Here is a 21,558-nt window from a genome sequence, read left to right as displayed (position 1 = left end):
CGGAGAAGGAGGGACGGTAGAAGGGGGAGAGGAGGAGGGCGGAGAAGGAGGGAGGGTAGAAGAGGGAGAGGAGGAGGGCGGAGAAGGAGGGAGGGTAGAAGAGGAAAAGGAGGAGGATGGTGAAGGAAGGAGGGTAAAAGCGGTTGAAGGAGGGAGGGTAGAAGGGGAAGAAGGAGGGCAGAGAAGGAGGGAGGGTAGAAGGGAGAGAGGAGGAGGGCAGAGAAGGAGGGAGGGTAGAAGGGGAAGAAGGAGGGCAGAGAAGGAGGGAGGGTAGAAGAGGGAGAGGAGGAGGGTGGAGAAGGAGGGAGGGTAGAAGGGGGAGAGGAGGAGGGTGGAGAAGGAGGGAGGGTAGAAGGGGGAGAGGAGGAGGGCGGAGAAGGAGGGAGGGTAGAAGGGGGGGAGAAGGAGGGAGGGTAAAAGAGGGAGGGTAGAAGAGGGGGAGAAGGAGGGAGGGTAAAAGAGGGAGAGGAGGAGGGCGGAGAAGGAGGGAGGGTAAAAGAGGGAGAGGAGGAGGGCGGAGAAGGAGGGAGGGTAAAAGAGGGAGAGGAGGAGGGCGGAGAAGGAGGGAGGGTAAAAGAGGGAGAGGAGGAGGGCGGAGGAGGAGGGAGGGTAGAAGGGGGAGAGGAGGAGGGCGGAGAAGGAGGGAGGGTAGAAGGGGGAGAGGAGGAGGGCGGAGAAGGAGGGAGCGAAGCAGAGACCGGCAGAGAGGCGGAGTGTGCCAGGGTCAGTGAAGGAGATATTTCTCTGCTCAGGAGCCAGGGAGTGAAGTAGCCAGAGGAGGAGCGGGGAAGGAGGGAGCGTGACGGAGCCAGAGGAGGAGAGGGGAAGCCGGTGGCAGAGGCTGCAGGAGGAGACAGCCAGGCCGCTGTCCACACCTCTGCCCAGGTACGTGCCGCGTTCCCTTCTTCCGTCTCTGCCCGGCACCCCCCAAACCTTAACCCCCCCACCCCCCGTCTGCAGCTGCCTCTGTCTGTGTGTGTGTGTGTGTGTCTCCTTGTGCGGTGTCTGTCCCTAGGGTGTTGTGTGCGTGTGTCTATGCTGTGCATGTCCATCCCTACACTGGGTGTTGTGTGTGTGTCCCTGGTGTGAGTGTGTATCCCTACACTGGGTGTTGTTTCTTTGTGTGTCCATCCATACCCAGGGTCGTAGAGTTGTGTGTGTGTACTTGTTGTATGTCTGTCTATTCCTACGCTGCGTGTTGTGGTGTTGTGTGTGTGTGTGTGTGTGTCCCTGCCCTGAGCGTTGTAGATTTCAAGGCACAAGGACACACCCACAGGACTCTGCTCAAGTCCAAGGCCTTCTTCCAGGCCCACAGCTGGGGGATGGAGGAGCCGACACAGCCCTGGGTTAGATGAGCCAGTGTGTCATTGTGTGCGTGTTGTGTGGCCCTGTTGTGTGTCACTGCTGTACTGTGTGTTGTGTATCAGCAGTGTGCCGGTGTGGTGTGTCTCAACATTATGTGTCCCAGTTGTGCATCAGTGTTGTGCTGGTGTGTTGTGTTGTGTCTGCGTGTTGTGTCTCGACACCATGTGTCCTGGTTGTATGTCAGTGTGGAGCTGCTGTGATGTGTGTCCCTGTTGTGTCTCTACACACTCTAAGCATGCCCTGTTTGTTATGTTGTTTGTGGTTAGCCCCGGTTGTGTTATATCTCCCCAAAGCCTCTCCCCCAAGCCCCCTCCCAACACACTGGGACCTCCCTCCCCCGCCCCCAGATTAACCCCCCACCCCCAAACCCAGGGAAAGGTAAAAAATAATCAAAGTGAGAATTATGCTTCTCCATTTCCACTGTGATCCCAGCCCAGATTTTCTGCCCATTGTGTTATTTTAACACAACTTGTGTGCCCTGGGGGAGGGTTTGGGGGAGGGGCTCTGGGTTTTGGGTGGGCAGGAAAAGTGAGGCCGGCGGATCTGAACCCCAAATCACTGCTGGGTGAATTGAGAAGTTTGTTGTGTGGGGGTGACCCACAATGGGAGGTGGGGGAGTTTACACACACACACACGGGTGGGGCAGCCACCCAACACTGAGTAACGGTGTGTGGAAGGGTCTGTGGAGCATAACGCACAAGCCTGACACACAGGAGAGAGGAGGCAACACGACACCAATGTCGTTCAGATACACACACACACACAGATAGTGCCCCTCACTCCGGACCCCCAGCCCCTGCTGGCCCAGCCCTGGGCTCCCCCGGCCCCCGGATCATCTGAGTCACGTCCCAGCCCTGAGCCAGGGACCCCCAGGCCCCAGATCCTCCAGCTGGTGCTGATGGGGCAGAAACATCTCCGGACGGGGGCTTCCCTCCCTGCCCCCCCCCCGCCCCCCAGCCCTGCCGGTGCCCTCACTCCTGACCCGCAGCCCCGGCCAGCCCAGCCCTGCCCCCCACCCAGCCCTGCCGGGGCCCCTCACACCCGACCCGCAGCTCTGCCGGTGCCCTCACTCCCGACCCGCAGCCCCGGCCAGCCCAGCCCTGCCCCCCAGCCCTGCCGGGGCCCCTCACTCCCAACCCGCAGCCCCGGCCAGCCCAGCCCTGCCCCCCACCCAGCCCTGCCGCTGCCCCTCACTCCTGACTCACAGCCCCTGCCAGCCCAGCCCACACCACTCACCCCATCCCTGCCCCCTCGCTCTCAATCACAGTCCGTGCTGTGATTTAAATCTCTCTCGAGGGGGATGCTTGCTATCCTCCCAAAAAGCCCCTCCATTCATCTCCTCACCCATCCACCCACCCGAACCCCCCTCCGTCCACCCACCCACCCAGCTCTAACCCCCAGCCACCCACATCTTCATCCATCCACCCACCCAAACCCCCCTCCACCCATCCACCCACCTCTCACCCTCATCCATCCACCCACCTAAACCCTCCTCCTTTCATCCATCCACCCACAATCCCATCCATCCACCGACCCAAACCCCACTCCATCCATCCACCCACCCAAACCTCGTCCACCCACCCACCTCTAACCCCCATCCATCCACCCATCCAAAACCCCCCTCCTTTCATCCATCCATCCACCCACAACCCTGCCCACCCATCCACCTCTCACCCTCATCCATCCACCCACCCAAACCCCCCTCCTTTCATCCATCCACCCACAACCCCGTCCATCCATCTACCCATCCAAACACTCATCCACAGCCGCTGTCCATCCTTCCATCCACCCACAAGCTGCAGAATCTATCTAGCCCTGTGTGCATCTCCCACCCATCTCGCCTGCCACATGTCCCATTTCGCCCTCCCAGACCCACCATGTCGGAGGTGGACAAGTCCCAGCCAGTGGCCCTGGGGGCCTCGCGGGTTGAGCTCCGGGTCTCATGCTGGAACCTCCTGGACCGGGACACCCTGACCAACCCGAACCCCTGCGTGGTGCTGAAGCAGCTCAGCGAGGGGGAGTGGAGTGAGGTATGAGGTTGGCAAGGGGTGGATGCGGATCCCCTCCACCAGTCTCCTGATCATCCCCTGCCCCAGGAAGCCTCCCCCTTGGGCTGCCCCACAGTCCCCCGTTCTCACCCAGGGGAAATTGGGGGACCCCCATGGTGCCCCTCAATTTCTCAGGTGTGTCCCTCTTCCCCACTTTGCTCTGGGCTTCCACCTCTTGGCCCCCCAAACTCTCTCCCCCAGATAGGGGACGTGGCCCCTTAAGCCACCATCCCATCATCCTCCAAAGGGGGTGCCCCCCCAAACCCTAGTGCCCCCTCTTCCTCAGAGCCCCTGCTCCCCGCTGAACCTCCTCCTGAACCCTGTCCCCCACCCCCAGGTGGGGCGCTCTGAGATCATGCACTGCAGCCTGAACCCCGTCTTCTCCCACGTCTTCCCACTGGACTACTTCTTCGAGGAGATGCAGACGCTGTGCTTCGAAGTCTACGACGCCGGCACCAAGGGCGCTGAGGATGCGGGGTTCCAGGATGATGCTTTCCTGGGGGAGGCCGAGTGCTCCCTGGGCCAGGTGGGGATACGGAGTAAACCCCCAGATAACCCTAGCCCTAAACCTAACCCTTGGGACATGGGGTAAACCCCCAGATAACCCTAGCCCTAAACCTAACCCAGGGACATGGGGTAAACCCCCAGATAACCCTAACCCTAAACCTAACCCTGGGGGCATGGGGTAAACCCCCAGCTAACCCTAAACCTAACCCTTGGGACATGGGGTAAATCCCCAGCTAACCCTAAACCTAACCCTTGGGACATGGGGTAAACCCCCAGACAACCCGAACCCTAAACCTAACCCTGGGGGCATGGGGTAAACCCCCAGATAACCCGAACCCTAAACCTAACCCTGGGGACATGTGGTAAACCCCCAGATAACCCTAACCTAACCCTAGCCCTGGGACAAGAGGTGATGCGAGATACATCCCCTGATAACCATAACCTCTAGCTCTACCCCTGGGCCTCGAGTTGAGGTGGGATATGCCCTTGCTCACCATAACCCAACACTAACCCCAAACCCGGGGATACATGGTGATGTCTGCCACACATCAAACCTTAGCCACTAACCCCTATGCACAGTGCCCCCAACCTTAACTTCTCACCTAACCCTAACCCCCCCACAACTTCATCATAACCCCAATCAACTGGTGCCGCAGCCCGAAGGCAAAGCCCGTGAGTGCCCCTTCTATGCCTCCCCTCTGTCCTGCTCTCCACCCTTCTCGCTCTGTACCCCCCGAGCTCCGCCTGACCTCTCTCCCCCATGGCAGATCGTGTCCCAGACCAAGGTCACCAAGCCGCTGCTACTCAAGACTGGGAAGACTGCGGGAAAATCCACCATCACGGTAGGAGGGCTACTGGGCTGAGAGAGACAGTTACCCCCAGAGAGAGCTGGAGAGAAGAGAACTAGTAGTTTAGAGTGGTGGGGGGGGCTAGGAGCCAGGACTCCTGGGTCCTATCCACAGCTCTGGGAGGGGAGTGGGGTTTAGTGGCTAGGTAGAACAGAGTCGGTGTATGGTTAGCGAGAGGTGGGACTAGGCCAGCCGCGGCTTGTGTGTCAGCATAACGAAGTTCTCCAAGCTCTGCCCGTGGGTCTCTTGTGTCTCCGGCTGGGTCCATCCATGTCTCTTCCACCCAGATTGAAGCAGAAGAGGTCACTAGTACCAACGACTTTGTGCAGCTTGAGTTCCGGGCTCAGAAGCTGGACAACAAGGTAAGAGAGAGAGTTTCCCTTCCCCTGCCCAGAGAACCCAGGAGTCCTGGCTCCCAGCCCCCTCTGCTCCAACCCACCAGACCCCACTCCCCTCCCAGAGCTGGCCTGGAACCCAGGAGTCCTGGGGCAGATCCTCTCTCTCCCTCGCTGTAGGATCTCTTCAGCAAGTCTGACCCTTTCCTGGAAATCTACAAGGTGAACAGTAAGCACACGGAGCAGCTGGTGATGAGGACGGAGGTGAGGGGCTGGGGCAAGGGAAAACTGGGGGTTTCGGGGGGGAGAGGAAGCTGGACGGTTGGCAGGGAGGTTGTTTGGAGGCAGTGGGGGGGTAGCGTGGGAGAGGGGGTGAAGGGAGAGGGGCGGGGTGGTGCCAGGTTGGGGATGGGGCGGCAAGGTGGAGTGGGTGGTAGAGACCCATATTGACCCAGCTAACCCCCCCCCTCCAGGTGATAAATAACAACCTCAGCCCCAGCTGGGAACCCTTCCGCCTCTCCCTCCACTCGCTGTGCAGCTGCGACCCAGACAAGACCATACGGGTGAGTGTCCAGATGCCTGGGTTCTCTCTCCGGCTCTGGGAGGGAAGTGGGGTCCAGTGGTTAGAGCAGGGGGGGCTGGGAGCCAGGACTCCTGGGGTCTATCCTGGCTCTGGAAGGGGATGGGGGGGGGGTCTCTCACACTATCACTCCATCTCTCTTTTCTCCCAGTGTGTCGTTTACGACTATAACTCCAGTGGGAAACACGATTACATCGGAGAATTCAAGACAACCTTCCGTGAAATGCAGGAGGTTTCCTCGGGGAAAGAGGTATAGAGGGTGGGGTTGGGAGCCAGGACTCCTGGGTTCTCTTCCTGGTTCTGAGAGGGGAGTGGGGTCTTGTGGGTTAGAGTAGGAGGGGACTGGGAGCCAGGACTCCTGGGTTCCATCCCCAGCTCTGGTAAGGGAGTGGGGTTGAGTGGGTTGAGGGGGGTGGGCCTGGGAGCCAGGACTCCTGGGTTCTCTCCCCAGCACTGGAGCAGGTGAGAATTGGAGGGTACAGATCTGACCCCCCCACACACACACTTTCCCTATCGCTGGGCAGATGGAGTTTGAGTGCATCAACCCGAAGTACCAGGAGAAGAAGAAACACTACACTAACTCCGGCACGGTGCTTCTGACCCAGTGCAAGGTGAGTGATGGGGTGAAAGGGGGGCGGGGCTAAAGGATGGTTCTGCGGGCAGTGCCTGGGGATCAGGACTCCTGGGTCCAATTCATTACTTTACCACAGACTCGCTGTGCAACCTTGTCAAGCCACTAAGTACTTCCATACCTTCGTCAATAAGTAATTGACTCTGTTTTATTAATAACTGTGGCCCTCCTCATTATTTTAACTAATTATTGTTCTGCATTAATGATTTGTCTGTATGATTAACCGGTCGCGAGTTTTTACCTTTCTACTTCCATTAATTAGCATTATTAATTATCACTGAGCACCGGGCGACAGTAGTTATCACTATCAGTGGCTTGCTGGACGTATCCCGCAAGGGTCAGTCCTGGGTCCGGTCCCAGTCAATATTGTTGTTAACGACTTGGCTAATGGAGTGGAGAGGAGGCTTATGAAATCTGTGGATGCCAGCAAGCTGGGCGGGGTTGCCAGCACTTTGGAGGGCAGGGCTAGCAATCAAAAATGACCTTGACTAAGTGGAGAATTGGTCTGAAACCAACGGGATGCAATTCAATGAAGGCAAGTGCAAAATACTTCCCTGTGGAAGGAAAACTCAGACGGCAAAGCGGGGAAGGCGCTGGGGGTCCGAGCGGCTCCCAGGCGGAAGATGAGCCAACCATGTGGTGCAGTTAGGAGAAAGGGGCGTATTAACAGGAGGGTGGTGCGTCAGACATGGGAGATAATTATCTCATTCTGCTTGGCACTGACGAGGCCTCAGCAGAATATTGCGTCCAGTTCTGGGCGTCACGTTTCAGGGGAGATGTAGACAAATTGGAGAGAGTCCAGAGGAGAGCAACAAACAGTGATCAAAGGGTTAGAAAAATCTGATCTAGGAGGGAAGGTTGAAAACAACTGGGCATGTCTGGTCTCCAGAAGGTCGAGGTGGGAACCTGCTGACAGGCTTTAATGGGTGAAGGGCCGTTCTGAAGAGGACGGGGATCCATTGTTCTCTGTGGATGGCAGGACCAGACGTCCCGGGGCTTATCCCGCAGCAAGGGAGAGCGAGGTTGGACATTAGGAGAAACTCCCGAACGCTCGGGGGAGTTCAGCATCCAGGGGAGGTTGGGGAAGCCCCAATGTTGGAGGTTTGGAAGACCCGGGTGGACAAAGACCCGTCAGGGCTGGGCTCGGGTTACATGGTGCTGCGCCGGGGGGCTGGAGTCGGCGAGGTCCCTTCCACCCGATGTTGCCACATCTCTGCAATGAACGGCTCGCTATCGCTCATTGTTAATGCCTCGTTATGAATCCTCACTGATGCCGCTAATATTATTTCACCCTCTCCGGGCAGGTGGAGAAGGTTCACACGTTCCTGGATTACATCATGGGCGGACTGCAGATCTACTTCACGGTGAGGCAGCTGGGCCCACTGGCGGGGCGGGGAGAGGCTCAGACTGGGGCATGAACCCCACCCTCTAACCCCGGGGGGCTGCCCCCCCGTTCCCCTGCAGGTGGCGATTGACTTCACGGCTTCCAACGGCGACCCGCGCAGCGAACACTCCCTGCATTTCATCAACCCCAAGGAACCCAACGAATACCTCAAAGCGCTGTCAGCCGTGGGTGAGATCTGCCAGGACTATGACAGGTAACAGCGCCCCCTAGGGCAGAGACCCTGCATGGCCATCCCGGATGCCTGGGTTCCATCCCGGGCTCTCCCCCGCCCCGCCCCGCCAGCAAATTACCCACCATGCATTGCCCCAGAATCCGGCTCTTGCAAACTACCCGCAGAAAGCTACTCCGTGTTTACCACAAGAGTCTCTGCTCTCAGAAACTACCCAAAATCCTTTGCAGCAGCAAATTATCCGCAGTCCTTTGCTCTGGAGTCCCGTGGTAGCAAGTTACCCACAGTCCTTTGCAATAGGGTCTTGCTATCTCAAGTTATACCCCTGGGGCTGGGAGCCTTGCACTGTCATCCTGGACTCCTGGGTCCCATTTGCTGTTCAGGGTTCATTGGCTTGACCCCTGTCTCTCTCTCTTCCAGCGACAAGAAGTTTCCAGCCTTTGGATTTGGGGCACGGATCCCCCCAAACTACGAGGTACATTTCAGGAAGCTGGGGGTGGGGGAGTAGATTGGGGGGGCGGCGTTTGCCCTCTCTCTGAGCCAGCGTCTCCTCTTTTCTCAGGTCTCCCATGATTTTGCCATCAACTTCGACCCAGACAACCCGGAGTGTGAACGTAGGAGAATCTCTCTCTCTTCGTTAGCGAGTGTCATTCGTTAACCTAGGCAATGCTCAACAGACCCCTGACCGAGATGAGCCCAGGAGGACCCAGGAGTCCTGGCTCCCAGCCCCCCTCTGCTCTAACCACCAGACCCCACTCCCCTCCGAGAGCCAGGGTGTAACGATGCTGGTTCTGGTGGGACCCAACTGCGAGTGCCAATTCAGGACAAACTGCTCAAAGCAGGGCAGTTACAGCCCAGGGCTGGGGTTTCTGTGCCCACCAAGGCAAACCCAACCAGCCGGCCAGAGAGGACTTTGGTTTTACCCCCCTGGCTAACCACAAGCCACACAAGCAATTCCCTTAGACACTCCAGTTTCCCAGTATCCCCACCAGTGCCCCTCGTTATGGGGACAGATGGTTATGAAAACCAATACCCCAGAAAAAGAACAAAGGTTCTCTTGATCCCAGAGGACCAAGCCCCAGACCCAGGTCAATAGACAAATCAGATCTAATCCACAAATCCCGCTGCTGCCAATTCCTTAGAATCTAAAATCTAACGGTTTATTCATAAAAGGAAAAGATAGAGACGAGAGCTAGAATCGGTTACATGGAATCGGCGACATCCAGTCATGGCCAAGGGCTTGGTTCAGGCTTGCGGCAGGGGTGGAATAAACGGCAGGTTCCAATCCAGTCTCTGGAGAACGTCCCCAGCTGGGGTGGGTCCTTCAGTCCTTGGGTCAGAGCTTCAGTGGAGCAAAGTCCCTCCAGAGGCAAGAGGCAGGACTGACGACCAGATGGAGACGAGGCGTCAGGCTTTTCTAGGCTTTTCCAGGTGGAAGGACCCCTCTTTGTTCTCACTGTGGAAAATTACAGCAAAATGGAGTTTGGGGTCGCATGGGCAGGTCCCTGCCCACCTGGCTGAGTCCCCAGGCGTGTCTGCCTTCTCGCAGTGGGTCCGTTGTGTCGCTGATGGTCCTTAGTGGGCATCCGGCAGGCTAGGCAGAGCTGACACCAGCTTCTCTGGGGTGTCACCCAGAAGAATAGCACAAGTTTGAACTACAGACAGTAGAGAGCCAATATTCATAGCTTCAACTGCAAAAACGATGCCCACATATAGCCAGGACAGTCAGCACCAGCAAACCATCACCTCGTCTGAGACCCCTCGTTTGACCCCCTTTACACAAGATTTGGTGCCACTACAGGACCTTGGTTGCAACAATGATCTATACGGTCCCAGATTATGTCAGTAACGTCACAAGGGGACCGAACCCAGGAGTTCTGGCTCCCAGCCCCCCTCTGCTCGAACCACTAGACCCCCCTCCCCTCCCCTCCCAGAGCCAGAACCCAGGAGTCCCGGCTCCCAGCCCTCCCCTGCTCCAACTACTAGACCCCACCCCCTTCCCCGAGCCGGGGAGAGAACTCCAGACTCCTGAGCATCTCTCCCCCTGCAGGGATCTCGGGGGTGATCGAGGCCTACAAGCGGTGCCTGCCCCAGATCCAGCTCTACGGCCCCACCAACCTGGCCCCCATCATCAACCGGGTGCTGGCCCCCGCCAGCGAGGAAGAGGGCAGCGGGCCTCCCATGGTGAGGGGGAAGGGCAGAAGGAGAGAGGGAGGGGACTGGACGCAGAGGGAGTTTGGGGTCCCCCCAGCACCGACCTCCCACTTCTCCCCAGCGCTACCGGGTGCTCCTGGTGCTTACGGACGGGGTGCTGAGCGACATGCCGGCCACGCGGGAAGCCGTCATCCGAGCCTCGCGCCTGCCCGTCTCCATCATCATTGTGGGGGTGGGGAACACCGACTTCTCCGACATGCGGGCGCTGGACGAGGAGGACGGGACCCAGGAGTCCGAGGGGGAGCGGGCTGCCCGCGACATCGTCCAGTTTGTGCCCTTCCGCGAGTTCAAGAAGGTGAGTGGGAGACGGGGGCCTCCTCCCTCCGTCTCCTCGACGCTCCCTCCCTCCCTCCGACCCCCTCCGTCCGTCTCCTCGACGCTCCCTCCCTCCGTCCCCCCCCTCCGTCCGGCTCCTCGACGCTCCCTCCCTCCGTCCCCCCCTCCTCCGTCCGGCTCCTCGACGCTCCCTCCCTCCGACCCCCCCCCGTCCGGCTCCTCGACACTCCCCCCCTCCGACCGCTCTGCCTCACTCCCTCCGTCTCTCTCCCCAGGCCCCCCCGGCAGCGCTGGCCAAGTGCGTGCTGGCCGAGGTCCCCAACCAGGTGGTGGAGTTTTATGGCAGCCGCGGTATCGTCCCCGGCCCCCGAACTCCTCGGCCCCAGTGAGAGCCCCGGGGCCGACCCCCAGCCTGACCCAGGCCCCCACGGGTAAGTGCCCTCTTGTCCCCAAGGGGCGGGCCCGGGGCAGTGGCTCTTTTCCAATAACCTCTCTCTCCTCCTTCCTGCCTTTCTCCTTCCCTCCATCCTGCCCCCATCTCTCCCCCAGGTGCCTCTGTCCTTTCCCTCTGCCGACCTTCGGCCTTTTCTCCTGGACCCCAGGGGCTCCGAGGACCGACGCAGGGTGAGGGGCTCCCAGCCCCATGGTGCCCTCCCCGACTGAGGGTGAAGGCTGGACCTGACCCCCACCACCACCACCACCGCCCCATGGGCCCCATTGTTCTCAGGCCTCTAACTTCAGACTTGGGGTGACACCCCACAAATCCTGTCCCCAGATCCCAGCATCCCACCCCGATTGTCCCTAATCCTCTGACCCTCCACCCGAATCCCCCCACACCCTGGTCCTCCCACATCCCAAGCTGCCCCGCCCTCCCCAGTGGTGACCCCCCCCACCCCACCCCACCCCCCCCCCCAGAGCAATGTCCATCAGACCCCTCAATAAAGCCACCCCTATGGACACCCCATTCTCCACCTGGGATATTCATTGATCGGTGACCTCGCTCAGCAGGGCTGGGGGGGGCAGGGACTGGACAGGAGACCACAGTGCTGTGGGGCGGTAGGTGCCACGCTGTTGGGTGTGGCGCTGGGGGGACAGCTTAGTTACATGAGGGGCTGGGTGGATAGAGGGCACAGGGTGGGAGGGAGGGAAGGGTGGGGAAGGGGATGGAAAGTGGGAGGAAGGGAGGGGGGAGGGAGGGGTGGGAAAGGGGATGGATGGAGCAGGGGGAGAGGGGTGGGGAAGGGGATGGAAAGAGGGAGGAAGGGAGGGGGAGGGGGAGGGAGGGGTGGGGAAGGGGATGGAGAGAGGGAGGGAGCCATCTCCTTGCCACGGCTTGTCCGCAAGACGCCAAGGCCCGAGCCGCGCCGTCCATCCCCCGACCGCCCCACTGGCCGCCCCTCGGCCCCCAACGAACGCCCCTGCGGCCCTCCCCCCAGCCCTGTGGGGCTCCCCTGGCACCCCCAGCGCTGGGGGCCCCGGGGAGCACTCTCTGGAGGCCACTGGGGCTGCCGTGCTAAACCCAGCGCCCTCCACGGGGAGGGGGGAAGCTGCGTGGACAAAGATTTGGGGGCGCAGCGGCCAATCAGCTGAGCAGGGAGACGCTGGGCCCCACAGCTACGGCTGAACAAAGAGAAGGCGAAGGGGGATTTGATCCCCTTCTCTTGGGACCAACGTGGGCAACAAAAACAGGTTCATTCCCATCTCAGGCAGGCACCAATTCAGCAGGAGCCATGGCTGGCAGCAGAAGCTGGACGGCTTCACAGTGGACCCAAGGGGCAGATTTTGACCAGGGCGGGTATTGAACCGAGGGGACGATTGACGAGGGGCACGGGGGGTTCGCCAGCCTTGAGACGGGCTGTTTTGGGGGCCAGCTGGGAATCCACACAGGGAAGGGCCGGGGCTGGCGAGCTTCTCATGCGGCTCCTGTCTGGGGCTCGCTGCCCCGTCTTCTCGCAGGCCAGGGGCTGCCTAGACCCACCGGCCGGGGGGACGGTTTCCGCTCGGCGGCCGCACGGGCAACCGGAGCCAGGAGCCAGCTCTGGCTTCCTCAGCGAACCCGGGCACGGAGCCAGCCATGAGCTAAGGCCACCCTTGGCACAGAGATGACTGCGCCAGCCCTCTGCAGAGCTGGGGGTGGGGAGCCCAGGGCTGGGCTGGCAGGGGCTGGGCGTCGGGGGGGAGGGGCACCGGCAGGGCTGGGGGGGCAGCGCTGGGCTGGCTGGGGGCTGCGGGTTGGGAGTGAGGGGCACTGGCAGGGCTGGGGCTGGGGCTGGGGGGGCAGGGCTGGCCTGGCAGGTGCTGAGGGTCGGGGGCACCGGCAGGGCTGCGGGGGCAGGGCTGGGCTGGCAGGGGCTGTGGGTTGGGGGGGAGGGGCACCTGCAGGGCTGGGGGGGCAGCGCTGGGCTGGCTGGGGGCTGCGGGTCGGGAGTGAGGGGCACTGGCAGGGATAGGGCTGGGGCTGGGGCTGGCAGGGCTGGGCTGGCAGGAGCTGTGGGTTGGGGGCACCGGCAGGGCTGGGGGGGCAGGGCTGGGCTGGCAGGGGCTGTGGGTCGGGGGGAGGGGCACCGGCAGGGCTGGGGGGCAGGGCTGGGCTGGCAGGAGCTGTGGGTCGGGGGGGAGGGGCATCGGCAGGGCTGGGGGGGCAGGGCTGGGCTGGCAGGGGCTGTGGGTCGGGGGGGGAGGGGCACCGGCAGGGCTGGGCTGGCAGGAGCTGTGGGTCGGGGGGGAGGGGCACCGGCAGGGCTGGGGGGGCAGGGCTGGGCTGGCAGGGGCTGTGGGTCGGGGGCACCGGCAGGGCTGGGGGGTCAGGGCTGGGCTGGCTGAGGGGCTGCAGGTCACCGGCAGGGCGGGGGGGGCTGCAGCCCTTCAAGGGTTAATCCCGTTTCATGCGGTAATTACAGGCTGTTGTGACTTCCCAGCAGCTGCTGGTTTTCTTGTCTCCTGGCGGGTGGGGGGGGGGGGGAAATGAATTTCCTGCTGTGGGGGCGTGGCCCAGTCCTGCCCCCCACCCCCTTACAACTGGCAGAGAACAAGAGCGCCCCCTCACTGCACAGCGGGAATCCCTCCTCTAATCACCAGCCCCCCCTCCCCGAGCCAGGGACAGAACCCAGGGTCCTGGCTCCCTGCCTCCCCCACCAGCCCCACCTCCCGGAGCCAGGGACAGAACCCAGGCGTCCTGGCTCCCTGCCCCCCCCAACCACCAGCCCCCCCCCTCGAGCCAGGGACAGAACCCAGGAGTCCTGGCTCCCAGTCCCCCCCGGAATCCTCGGGCCACCTGCTGCCCAGAGCTGGCATCTTCCTCTGGGAGAGGATGTTGCATGGGAGGGGGATTGGGGGCGGGGCTGATACGCCCAAGGGGTGGGGCTTCCCTAGGCCGCTCCCCCACTCTAGGCTCCACCCCCAGCCCACAAGAACTACCGGCGCCGGGCTCGGTGGGGTCCGGTGATGTTTATTCTACAACGACATTGGAAAGCGGCGACGGGAGCAACTGCTCTGGCCCCGCCCCTTGTGCCCCCACAAGCTCCGCCCCGTGGGCGGGGCTCCGCAGGCAGCCCGCCTCCTGGAGAGGGATGGTAGGGGGGCAGCACCATCCGTGGGGCCGTGGGACTTTAGAGACTAAAGCCGAATGTGGGGGGCTAAAAAACTAACCCCCCCACACCCAGGGCAGGGCCGTGCGTCTCCAGCAGGGGGCGCAGGGACCCCCGCACAAGCCCCGCCCCTAGACTTCGACGGTGCTAGGGCCCGCCGAGTGGGAGTAGGGCGCACTGGGTGCTCTCAGGGGGGGTCCCTGGGGCTCCTAGAGGCTGCTATTGAGCTGAGGGGATCCCAGGGCACTTGGGGGTCCTGAGGGGTTGGTTGGTGGGAGCACCCCACTGTTGGGGGGCAGGGCATCAATAGAGAGTGGATCTCTGGGGGGGCTGGTGGTCCAGTAGGGAGAGGATGGGGGGTCTTTGGCTGACGTACTCCAATCCTGAGGAGCAGGGCGTCATAAGGGGGTACAGCGCAGGTCTGAGCTCACTTCCAGCATTGGAGAGCAGGGAGGCTTGAGGCTCAATATAGGGGCCCCAGGAGGTGGCTTGCTGATGCACTGCAGTATGGGGACACGTGTTGGTAGTGGGGTGTAGGGCTGGCTGGTGCACCCCGCTGTCCGGGTGCAGGGGGCTGATATTGGGGTACAGGAAGTGGCCAGCCATGGATGTGGAGGGTCGCTCTGAGGAAGCTGGGGAGGCAATGGGGGGGTACAGAGGGTGCTTGGCTGCTGGTGCTGCTTTTTGGGGTGCAGCATCGGTGGGCATGACCGGCATGCAACAGGTGAGTCCAGCCCCCCCCCACACTCCCATTGTCAGAGGGAGGGTCCCCCACACCTAGGGCCGCCCCATCACAATCCACACAAACGTTGATCCGGCTCTCAAAAAAAATCCCTCCCCCTACAACTTACTCCCCTCGGGAGGCAGGAAGGGGGAACCCCAGAGTCACCCCCAAAATCCCCTGCTCCCCCCACAGGTCCCAGTCACACTCCCCCTGGTGGCAAAATGGAGTAACACCGCTGGGACTGTGGAGAGCCTGGAGACGTCATTGAGCCAGTGGGCTCCCTCTGCTGGCCACAGGCGGAACGACACCTCCCGAGTCCTCAGCAGAACAGCGCCCCCTGCTGGCCGCCCCCCAGTGTCCGCGCCCCACGCCCCGGGGCGGCTCAGAGGAAGCCCTGGGAGGGCGAGGGGGCCTGGGGCAGGAGCTTCTCGCAGCGGGCCTTGTAGAGGTCGCGCTCGCGGGCGAGCCGGGCCAGCTCGCCCCGCAGGGCCTCCAGCTCGCGGGCCAGCCGGGATTTCTCCGCCTCCAGCACGTGGCGCTGCTGGACCCGCTTGAAGCGGCAGGACTGGGCGTAGCCGCGGTTCTTCAGCGTGCGCCGCTTCTGCTTCAGCCGCAGCACCTCGTCCTTGCCGACGCCCCGCAGCCGCCGGTTCAGCTCCCGCACCGACATGCCCACGAGCTGCTCGTCCGAGAGCCGGTCGCGGAGCGGCGGGAGCTGCGGGGGAGGCAAGAATGAGCCCGGATCGACTGGACAGGGCGAGCTGGAGCCCCCCGCTCCGACCCGCAGCCCCCTGCCAGCCCAGCCCTGGTGCCCCCGCCCCGAAGCCCCCCGCTAGCCCAGCCCTGCACCCCCCCAGCTCTGCCGGTGCCCCTCACTCCTGACCCGCAGCCCCCCTACTCTGCTGGAGACCCCCGCTCCGACCCGCAGCCCCCTGCCAGCCTAGCCCTGGTGCCCCCTGCCCCGACCCGCAGCCCCCGGCTAGGCCAGCTCTGCTCCCCAGCTCTGCCGATGCCCCTCACTCCTGACCCCTAGCCCCCTGCCAGCCCAACCCTGCCCCCCACCCAGCTCTGCCGGTGCCCCTCACTCCTGACCTACTGCCCCCTGCCAGCCCAGCCCTGCCCCCCTGCTCTGCCGGTGCCCCTCACTCCCGACCCGCAGCCCCTGCTAGCCCAGCCCTGCCCCCCACCCAGCTCTGCCGGTGCCCCTCACTCCCGAGCCACAGCCCCCTCTAGCCCAGCCCTGCCCCCCACCCAGCTCTGCCGGTGCCCCTCACTCCCGACCCGCTGGCCCCCGCCAGCCCAGCCCTGCCCCCCTGCTCTGCCATTGCCCCTCACTCCTGACCCACAGCCCCTGCTAGCCCAGCCCCCCACCCAGCTCTGCCGGTGCCCCTCACTCCTGACCCGCAGCCCCCTGCCAGCCCAGCCCCCCACCCAGCTCTGCCGGTGCCCCTCTCTCCTGACCCGCAGCCCCCTGCCAGCCCAGCCCTGCCCCCCACCGGCTCTGCTGGTGCCCCCTAAGTGTGTGTGTGTCTCTCTCTCTCTCTCTCCCCTCACATCCCCTTCTCCAGCCTTACCCCTCTCACCACCCACTCCCTGTCTACCTTCCCCACCCCTTTTCTCTCTGCCCCCACAACTCACCTGCTGTTGCGGCTGGAGCAGCCCCCCGGGGCAGAACCCCCCCTCGGCTGCCCCCCCCAGCAGGGCCTCCACCGCTTCCTCCGGGCTCAGCCCCAGCCCCTCCCCACCCCCGGCCATCTGCTGGTGCAGCGCCGCCAGCCAGCAGAGCTCCTCCAGCCCTGCCTTGGGGTCCCCTCCATCCCCCATCCCCACTTCGCTCAGCGTGGGGGAGGGTGGCACCGAGCTGCAGGGGGAGGGGCCCAGGGAGGCCCCGCCCATTGGGCCGGCCAGCTCACGCTTGACCTCAAACTTCAGCAGGTCAAAATCGTTGAGATATTCCAGGGCCAGGGGGCTGGTGGGGAACTCGGCTAGGGGCACCGACATCCTGGGTGGGGCAGCGTCGTGGGGCATGAGACCTGGGGGAGAGAAGAGAGACAGGTGAGGGGCCCAGGGATGATTGGGCAGCAGACCCACTCCACTCTATATGGACCAGCAGTGTCTAAGGACCGGGGTATATGGACCGGCTGTGTCCAAGGACTGGCTTTCTATGTGGACCAGTTATATGGACCAGCTTTGTCAATGGGCCAGCTATACAGACCAGCTTTCTAAACAGAAGAGCTACGTGGACCAGTTGTGTCTGTGGACTGGCTTTCTACATAGACCAGCTTTGTCTATGGACCAGTTCTACAGACTCTATACAGAGTAGCTTTCTGGTTTTATAAACCAGATATATGGACCAGCTGTGTATAGAGACTGGGATAAAGACCAGCTTTCTCTATAGGCCAGGTATAGGTAACAGCTAAGTCTTGCACTAGCTATATGGACCAATTCGCTATATTCACCAGCTATATAGACAGCCAAGGAACCACCCAGGTATCAGGGCAAAAGGATGTCTCCAATATAGGGTCCTTGCTCTATACAGACCTGTCTCCTATAGACCAGTGGCTGTATATGGACTGGATTGATGTATGGTCCAATTTGGCTGGATTCACACAGGCTTTGCATTATGGGGTCCACTGTTCCCTCTGAGCTGTGCACGCGGGCACACAGATCCTAAACCCCATGCACACGGCTCAACACCGTGTGCACAAACATTTGCACAGAAGAAATTTTTTTGCACACACGGCCTGACAAAAATTAGAGGGAACATTGATGGGGTCCCTTGCTCTATATAGGCTGCCTCTGGCTCACAGACCAACAGGTCTACATGGGCCACCTGTGTGTATATGGACCAGTTCGGGGTAAGGACTGGGCTAGACAGACCGCAGAGGGAGCAGAGCAAGGCTAATGCTGCAAAGGCCCCCTCTGGTGGCAGACGGCCACGTATGGACCAGCCCAGGTACCATCCCCCAATTTCTCCCTCTCACAGGCATTCCCATCCCCTTCCCCTGTACAGCTCCTTGTCCCCCCACACGCCCCCTCCGTCCCCCCCAACCCCTTTGTACCCCCAGTCCCACCCCCATCCATCCCTCCCATACCCCCATGTCCCCACCCCCATCCACCCCTCCGTACCCCCAGTCCCACCCCCCCACGCCCCCACCCATCCCCCCTCCCCTCCATACTCCCAGTCCCCCGACAACCCCCCATCCCACCCCCCTATTCCCTCACACCTCCTCCAAACCCCCACATCCCCCCACCTGCCCCTCTTCCACTGGGGGCCCCTGAACCCTGGACACCCAGATTCGCCCCTGCTCACCTGTCAACGCCACGCTTCGCCGCCAGGGGCCGCCCTGGGGAACCCCGGCGTCTGGGACCTGCCCTGAGCCGCAGCGGAGTCCCGGACGCCGGGGTCCCACTTAAAGAACCCCGGGCGCTGAGCTCACCCGCATCTCATTAGCCGCTGGCCAATGGGAAGCCGCCTCATTAGCATGTGGAGGCGGGGGGAGGGAATGAGGAAGTTCTGAGGGAGGACCGAGGGGGGATACGGCGGTGCCCCCCACAGCGCCCCTCCCCCCCGGCTCCTGACCCCCCAGCCGGAGTCACGGGGGGGGGAATCTGGTCTGATTAGCCAAGAATCCAATGACGACATGGGGGGGACACGAGGACTCTCAGCGCCCAGCCCCCCCTTCCCCAGATGTGCCCCTTCCCCCCAGCCCCACATATTGCCCCGGCCCCTTCTTCCCACCACCCTTCACAATCTCCCCCTACCGACGCCGAGCCCCAGACCCACAACCCTTCCCAGCCCCCCCTTCCTCCACCAGGTACCCCCAGCCCCATAACTTCTCCCCTCCCCACACATCCCCCCCTTTCTGTCCCCACCCCCTCCCATCTTCCTCAGACACCCAGCCCCACATCCCCACCCCTCCCCCACCCCATGACTCAGCCTCTCCCCCACATGCCCCCTCCCACTTCTGGCCCTATCTGCTCACACTGACACCCCACACACACCCCCCCAGCATCTGCTTCCCCAGCCCCATAACTCCCTCAGGACAGTGGATCCAGCACTGAACCCCCTCCCCCTCCCCACACTGCTCTGCCTAACCGGGGGGGGCTGCAGGTCGGGAGTGAGGGGCACCGGCAGGGTGCGGGGGGCCAGGGGGCTGCGGGGCAGGAGTGAGGGGCACCGGCAGGGCGGCAGGGCAGGAGTCTGCGGGTCAGGAGTGAGGGGCACTGGGGGGCGGGGGCTGCAGGGCGGGAGTGAGGGGCACCAGGGGGCTGCGGGGCAGGAGTGAGGGGCACCGGCAGGGCGGGGGAGCAGGGGTCTGCGGGTCGGGAGTGAGGGGCACCAGGGGGCAGGGGTCTGCGGGGCGGGAATGAGGGGCACCGGCAGGGCGGGGGGGCAGGGGACTGTGGGGCGGGAGTGAGGGGCACCGGGGGGCGGGGGCTGCGGGGCGGGAGTGAGGGGCACCAGGGGGCTGAGGGGCAGGAGTGAGGGGCACCGGCAGGGCGGGGGGGCAGGGGACTGTGGGGTGGGAGTGAGGGGCACCGGGGGGTGGGGGCTGCGGGGCGGGAGTGAGGGGCACCGGCAGGGCGGGGGGGCAGGGGACTGTGGGGCGGGAGTGAGGGGCACTGGGGGGCGGGGTCTGCGGGGCGGGAGTGAGGGGCACCAGCAGGGCGGGGGGGCAGGGGACTGTGGGGCGGGAGTGAGGGGTACCGGGGGGCCGGGGCTGCGGGGCGGGAGTGAGGGGCACTGGGGGGGGATGGGAGCGGGTTCAGGTCGGGGGCAGGGGGCTGGGCCGGGTGTGTGGGGTGGTTCTGCCTAACAACAGGCCAGGATCAGGTGGGGCCGCACGGGGGCTGGGGCCTGACAGGGTGAATTGGGTCTGAATGGCCCCGAGAATCCCCCGTCAGGGAGCATTAGAGACGCTGGCTGGAGCCATTGTCCCCCCGCCAGGGTATTAGCGCCCCCCCCGCTCCCCCTGCCCTGCGGTGCCCCTCACTCCCGCCCCACAGCCCCCTGCACTCCTGCCCCCCGCCCTGCCGGTGCCCCTCACTCCCGCCCCGCAGCCCCCTGTCCCCCCCACCGTGCCGGTGCCCTTCACTCCTGACCCGCAGCCCCCCGCCAGCCCAGCCCTGCCCCCCCCGCCCTGCTGGTGCCCCTCACTCCCATCCTGCAGTCCCCTGCCCTCCCGCAGCCCTGCCGGTGCCCCTCACTCCCGAGCCACAGCCCCTGCTAGCGCAGCCCGGCCCCCGCCCCCCGCCCTGCCGGTGCCCCTCACTCCTGACCCACAGTCCCCACAGCCCAGCGCTGGGACCCCCCCGCCCTGCCAGTGCCCCTCACTCCCGATCCGCAGCCCCCCCAGCCCAGCTCTGTCGCCCCTGCCCTGCCGGTGCCCCTCACTCCTGACCCGCAGTCCCCCGCCAGCCCAGCCCCCTGCCCCCCCCGGCCCTGCGGTGCCCCTCACCCCTGACCTGCAGTCCCCTGCTCCCCCCGCCCTGCCGGTGCCCCTCACTCCTGGCCCGCAGCTCCCTGCCTCCCCCAGCCCTGCCCCCCCCGCTCTGCGGTGCCCCTCACTCCAGACAAGCAGCCCCCTGCCATCCCCACCCTGCGGTGCCCCTCAGTCTGGATCCGAAGCCCCCACAGCCCAGCCCTGCCCCACACTCTTCCGGGGCCCCTCACTCCTGACCCACACCCCCTGCTAGCCCAGCCCTGTCCATCCCCCGCTCTGCTGGTGCCCCTCACTCCTGTCCCGTAGCCCCCCAGCTTATCCCACTTCAGAGACTTAGTCTCTGTTTAATTGGCCAGGCCTACAGCTGGCCCTGTGGGGGCCCCCTCCAGCCCTGGCTGACCCACATATGCCCCATGGCTAATCCTCGAGCCAGGGACACCTTTAATGGCCTCTGATCCCCCTCAAGCCGCTTTCCCCAGCCCCCGCCCCCTCCCCCCCTCCAGCCAGCAGACACCCAGGGGCTTAGGTGCTGGGGAGACATTTAATGAGATCAGTGTCTCTATCGGGGCGATTTCTCCTCTCACAACAGCCAGGGGGCGAGGGGTTAAACTTTTAACCCCCCCCACAGGCCCCCCGCAGCTGAGGGGCTAGTGGTTAGATTTGGGGGCGGGTGGGGGGCTGAGAGCTAGGACTGCTGGGTTCTGTCCCAGCACTGGGTTCTGTCCCAGCACTGGGAGGGGAGCAGGGCCTAGTGGTTAGTCGGGAAGCGGGGGGGTGCTGGGAGGGGAGATGAACCCCCCAGCGTCTTTCCCCGTCTCAGAGCCCAGCCCAGCGCCCACCCCGCTGCCAGCCAGCGCCCAGAGCTCCAGGAGCCCTGGGCAATTGGAACCAAAAGCAAAGGGTAGAGGGTTTGGGAGCTAGAAACCATCCTCCCCTCCCAGAGCTGGGGAAAGAACCCAGGAGTCCGGGCTCCCAGCCCCCTCTTCTCTAACCAGTAACCCCACTCCCCTCCCAGAGCTGGGGAGAGAACCCAGGAGTCCGGTCTCCCAGCCCCTCCCGCCCCACTCTAACCACTAGCCCCCAAGCTGGGGGGGGCGGGGGGGCGGGGAGGCAGTTAAAAGTTTAACCCCTCGCCCCCTGGCTGTTGTGAGAGGAGAAATGGCCCCGATAGAGACACTGATCTCATTAAATGTCTCCCCAGCACCTAATCCCCTGGGTGTCTGCTGGTCGTGGGCGGGGGGAACTGGGGGGGACCATGTGTCTCTTGGTGGGGGGTTAGACAGGAGATGTCTTGAGCTCTGGGAGCCTGGACTCCTGGGTTCTCTCCCTGGCTCTGGGAGGGGAGTGGGGTCTAGTGGTTAGAGTGGGGGGGCTGAAACCCAGGACTCCTGGGTTCTCTTTCCTGTGGGTTTGTTATTAGCA

At 63.5% G+C, this 21,558-nt stretch overlaps 2 protein-coding genes and 1 long non-coding RNA gene across 3 annotated transcripts; 1 reads left to right on the top strand and 2 right to left on the bottom strand.

Moving 5' to 3' along the window:
- The first annotated feature begins 741 nt into the window (after positions 1 to 741).
- Positions 742 to 11,254, top strand: CPNE6 (copine 6). The gene is made up of 17 exons (XM_074969290.1): positions 742 to 885; positions 3,236 to 3,395; positions 3,751 to 3,939; positions 4,688 to 4,762; positions 5,056 to 5,130; positions 5,284 to 5,367; positions 5,577 to 5,666; positions 5,835 to 5,933; positions 6,208 to 6,294; positions 7,619 to 7,678; positions 7,779 to 7,912; positions 8,309 to 8,363; positions 8,451 to 8,502; positions 9,939 to 10,072; positions 10,164 to 10,397; positions 10,654 to 10,809; positions 10,928 to 11,254. Exons 2-16 carry the CDS (start codon positions 3,243 to 3,245, stop codon positions 10,765 to 10,767), a joined length of 1,635 nt encoding a protein of 544 aa, XP_074825391.1. The 5' UTR covers positions 742 to 885; positions 3,236 to 3,242; the 3' UTR covers positions 10,768 to 10,809; positions 10,928 to 11,254.
- LOC141996995 (uncharacterized) lies at positions 9,439 to 11,369 on the bottom strand. The gene is made up of 3 exons (XR_012641667.1): positions 11,351 to 11,369; positions 10,190 to 10,378; positions 9,439 to 9,507 (listed from the first exon to the last, which is right to left on the bottom strand). It is a non-coding gene; the product is annotated as an uncharacterized LOC141996995 (long non-coding RNA).
- Positions 11,370 to 14,975: 3,606 nt separating this feature from the next.
- NRL (neural retina leucine zipper) lies at positions 14,976 to 16,706 on the bottom strand. The gene is made up of 2 exons (XM_074969944.1): positions 16,365 to 16,706; positions 14,976 to 15,450 (listed from the first exon to the last, which is right to left on the bottom strand). The coding sequence occupies exons 1-2, from the start codon at positions 16,688 to 16,690 to the stop codon at positions 15,072 to 15,074; spliced, it is 705 nt and encodes a 234-aa protein (XP_074826045.1). The 5' UTR covers positions 16,691 to 16,706; the 3' UTR covers positions 14,976 to 15,071.
- Positions 16,707 to 21,558: the final 4,852 nt, after the last annotated feature.

Source organism: Natator depressus, chromosome 13 (assembly GCF_965152275.1).
Source record: "Natator depressus isolate rNatDep1 chromosome 13, rNatDep2.hap1, whole genome shotgun sequence".
Classification (NCBI taxonomy): domain Eukaryota; kingdom Metazoa; phylum Chordata; order Testudines; family Cheloniidae; genus Natator; species Natator depressus.
Note: the sequence above shows the minus strand (reverse complement) of the source record. Positions and strands in the feature narration are given on the sequence as shown.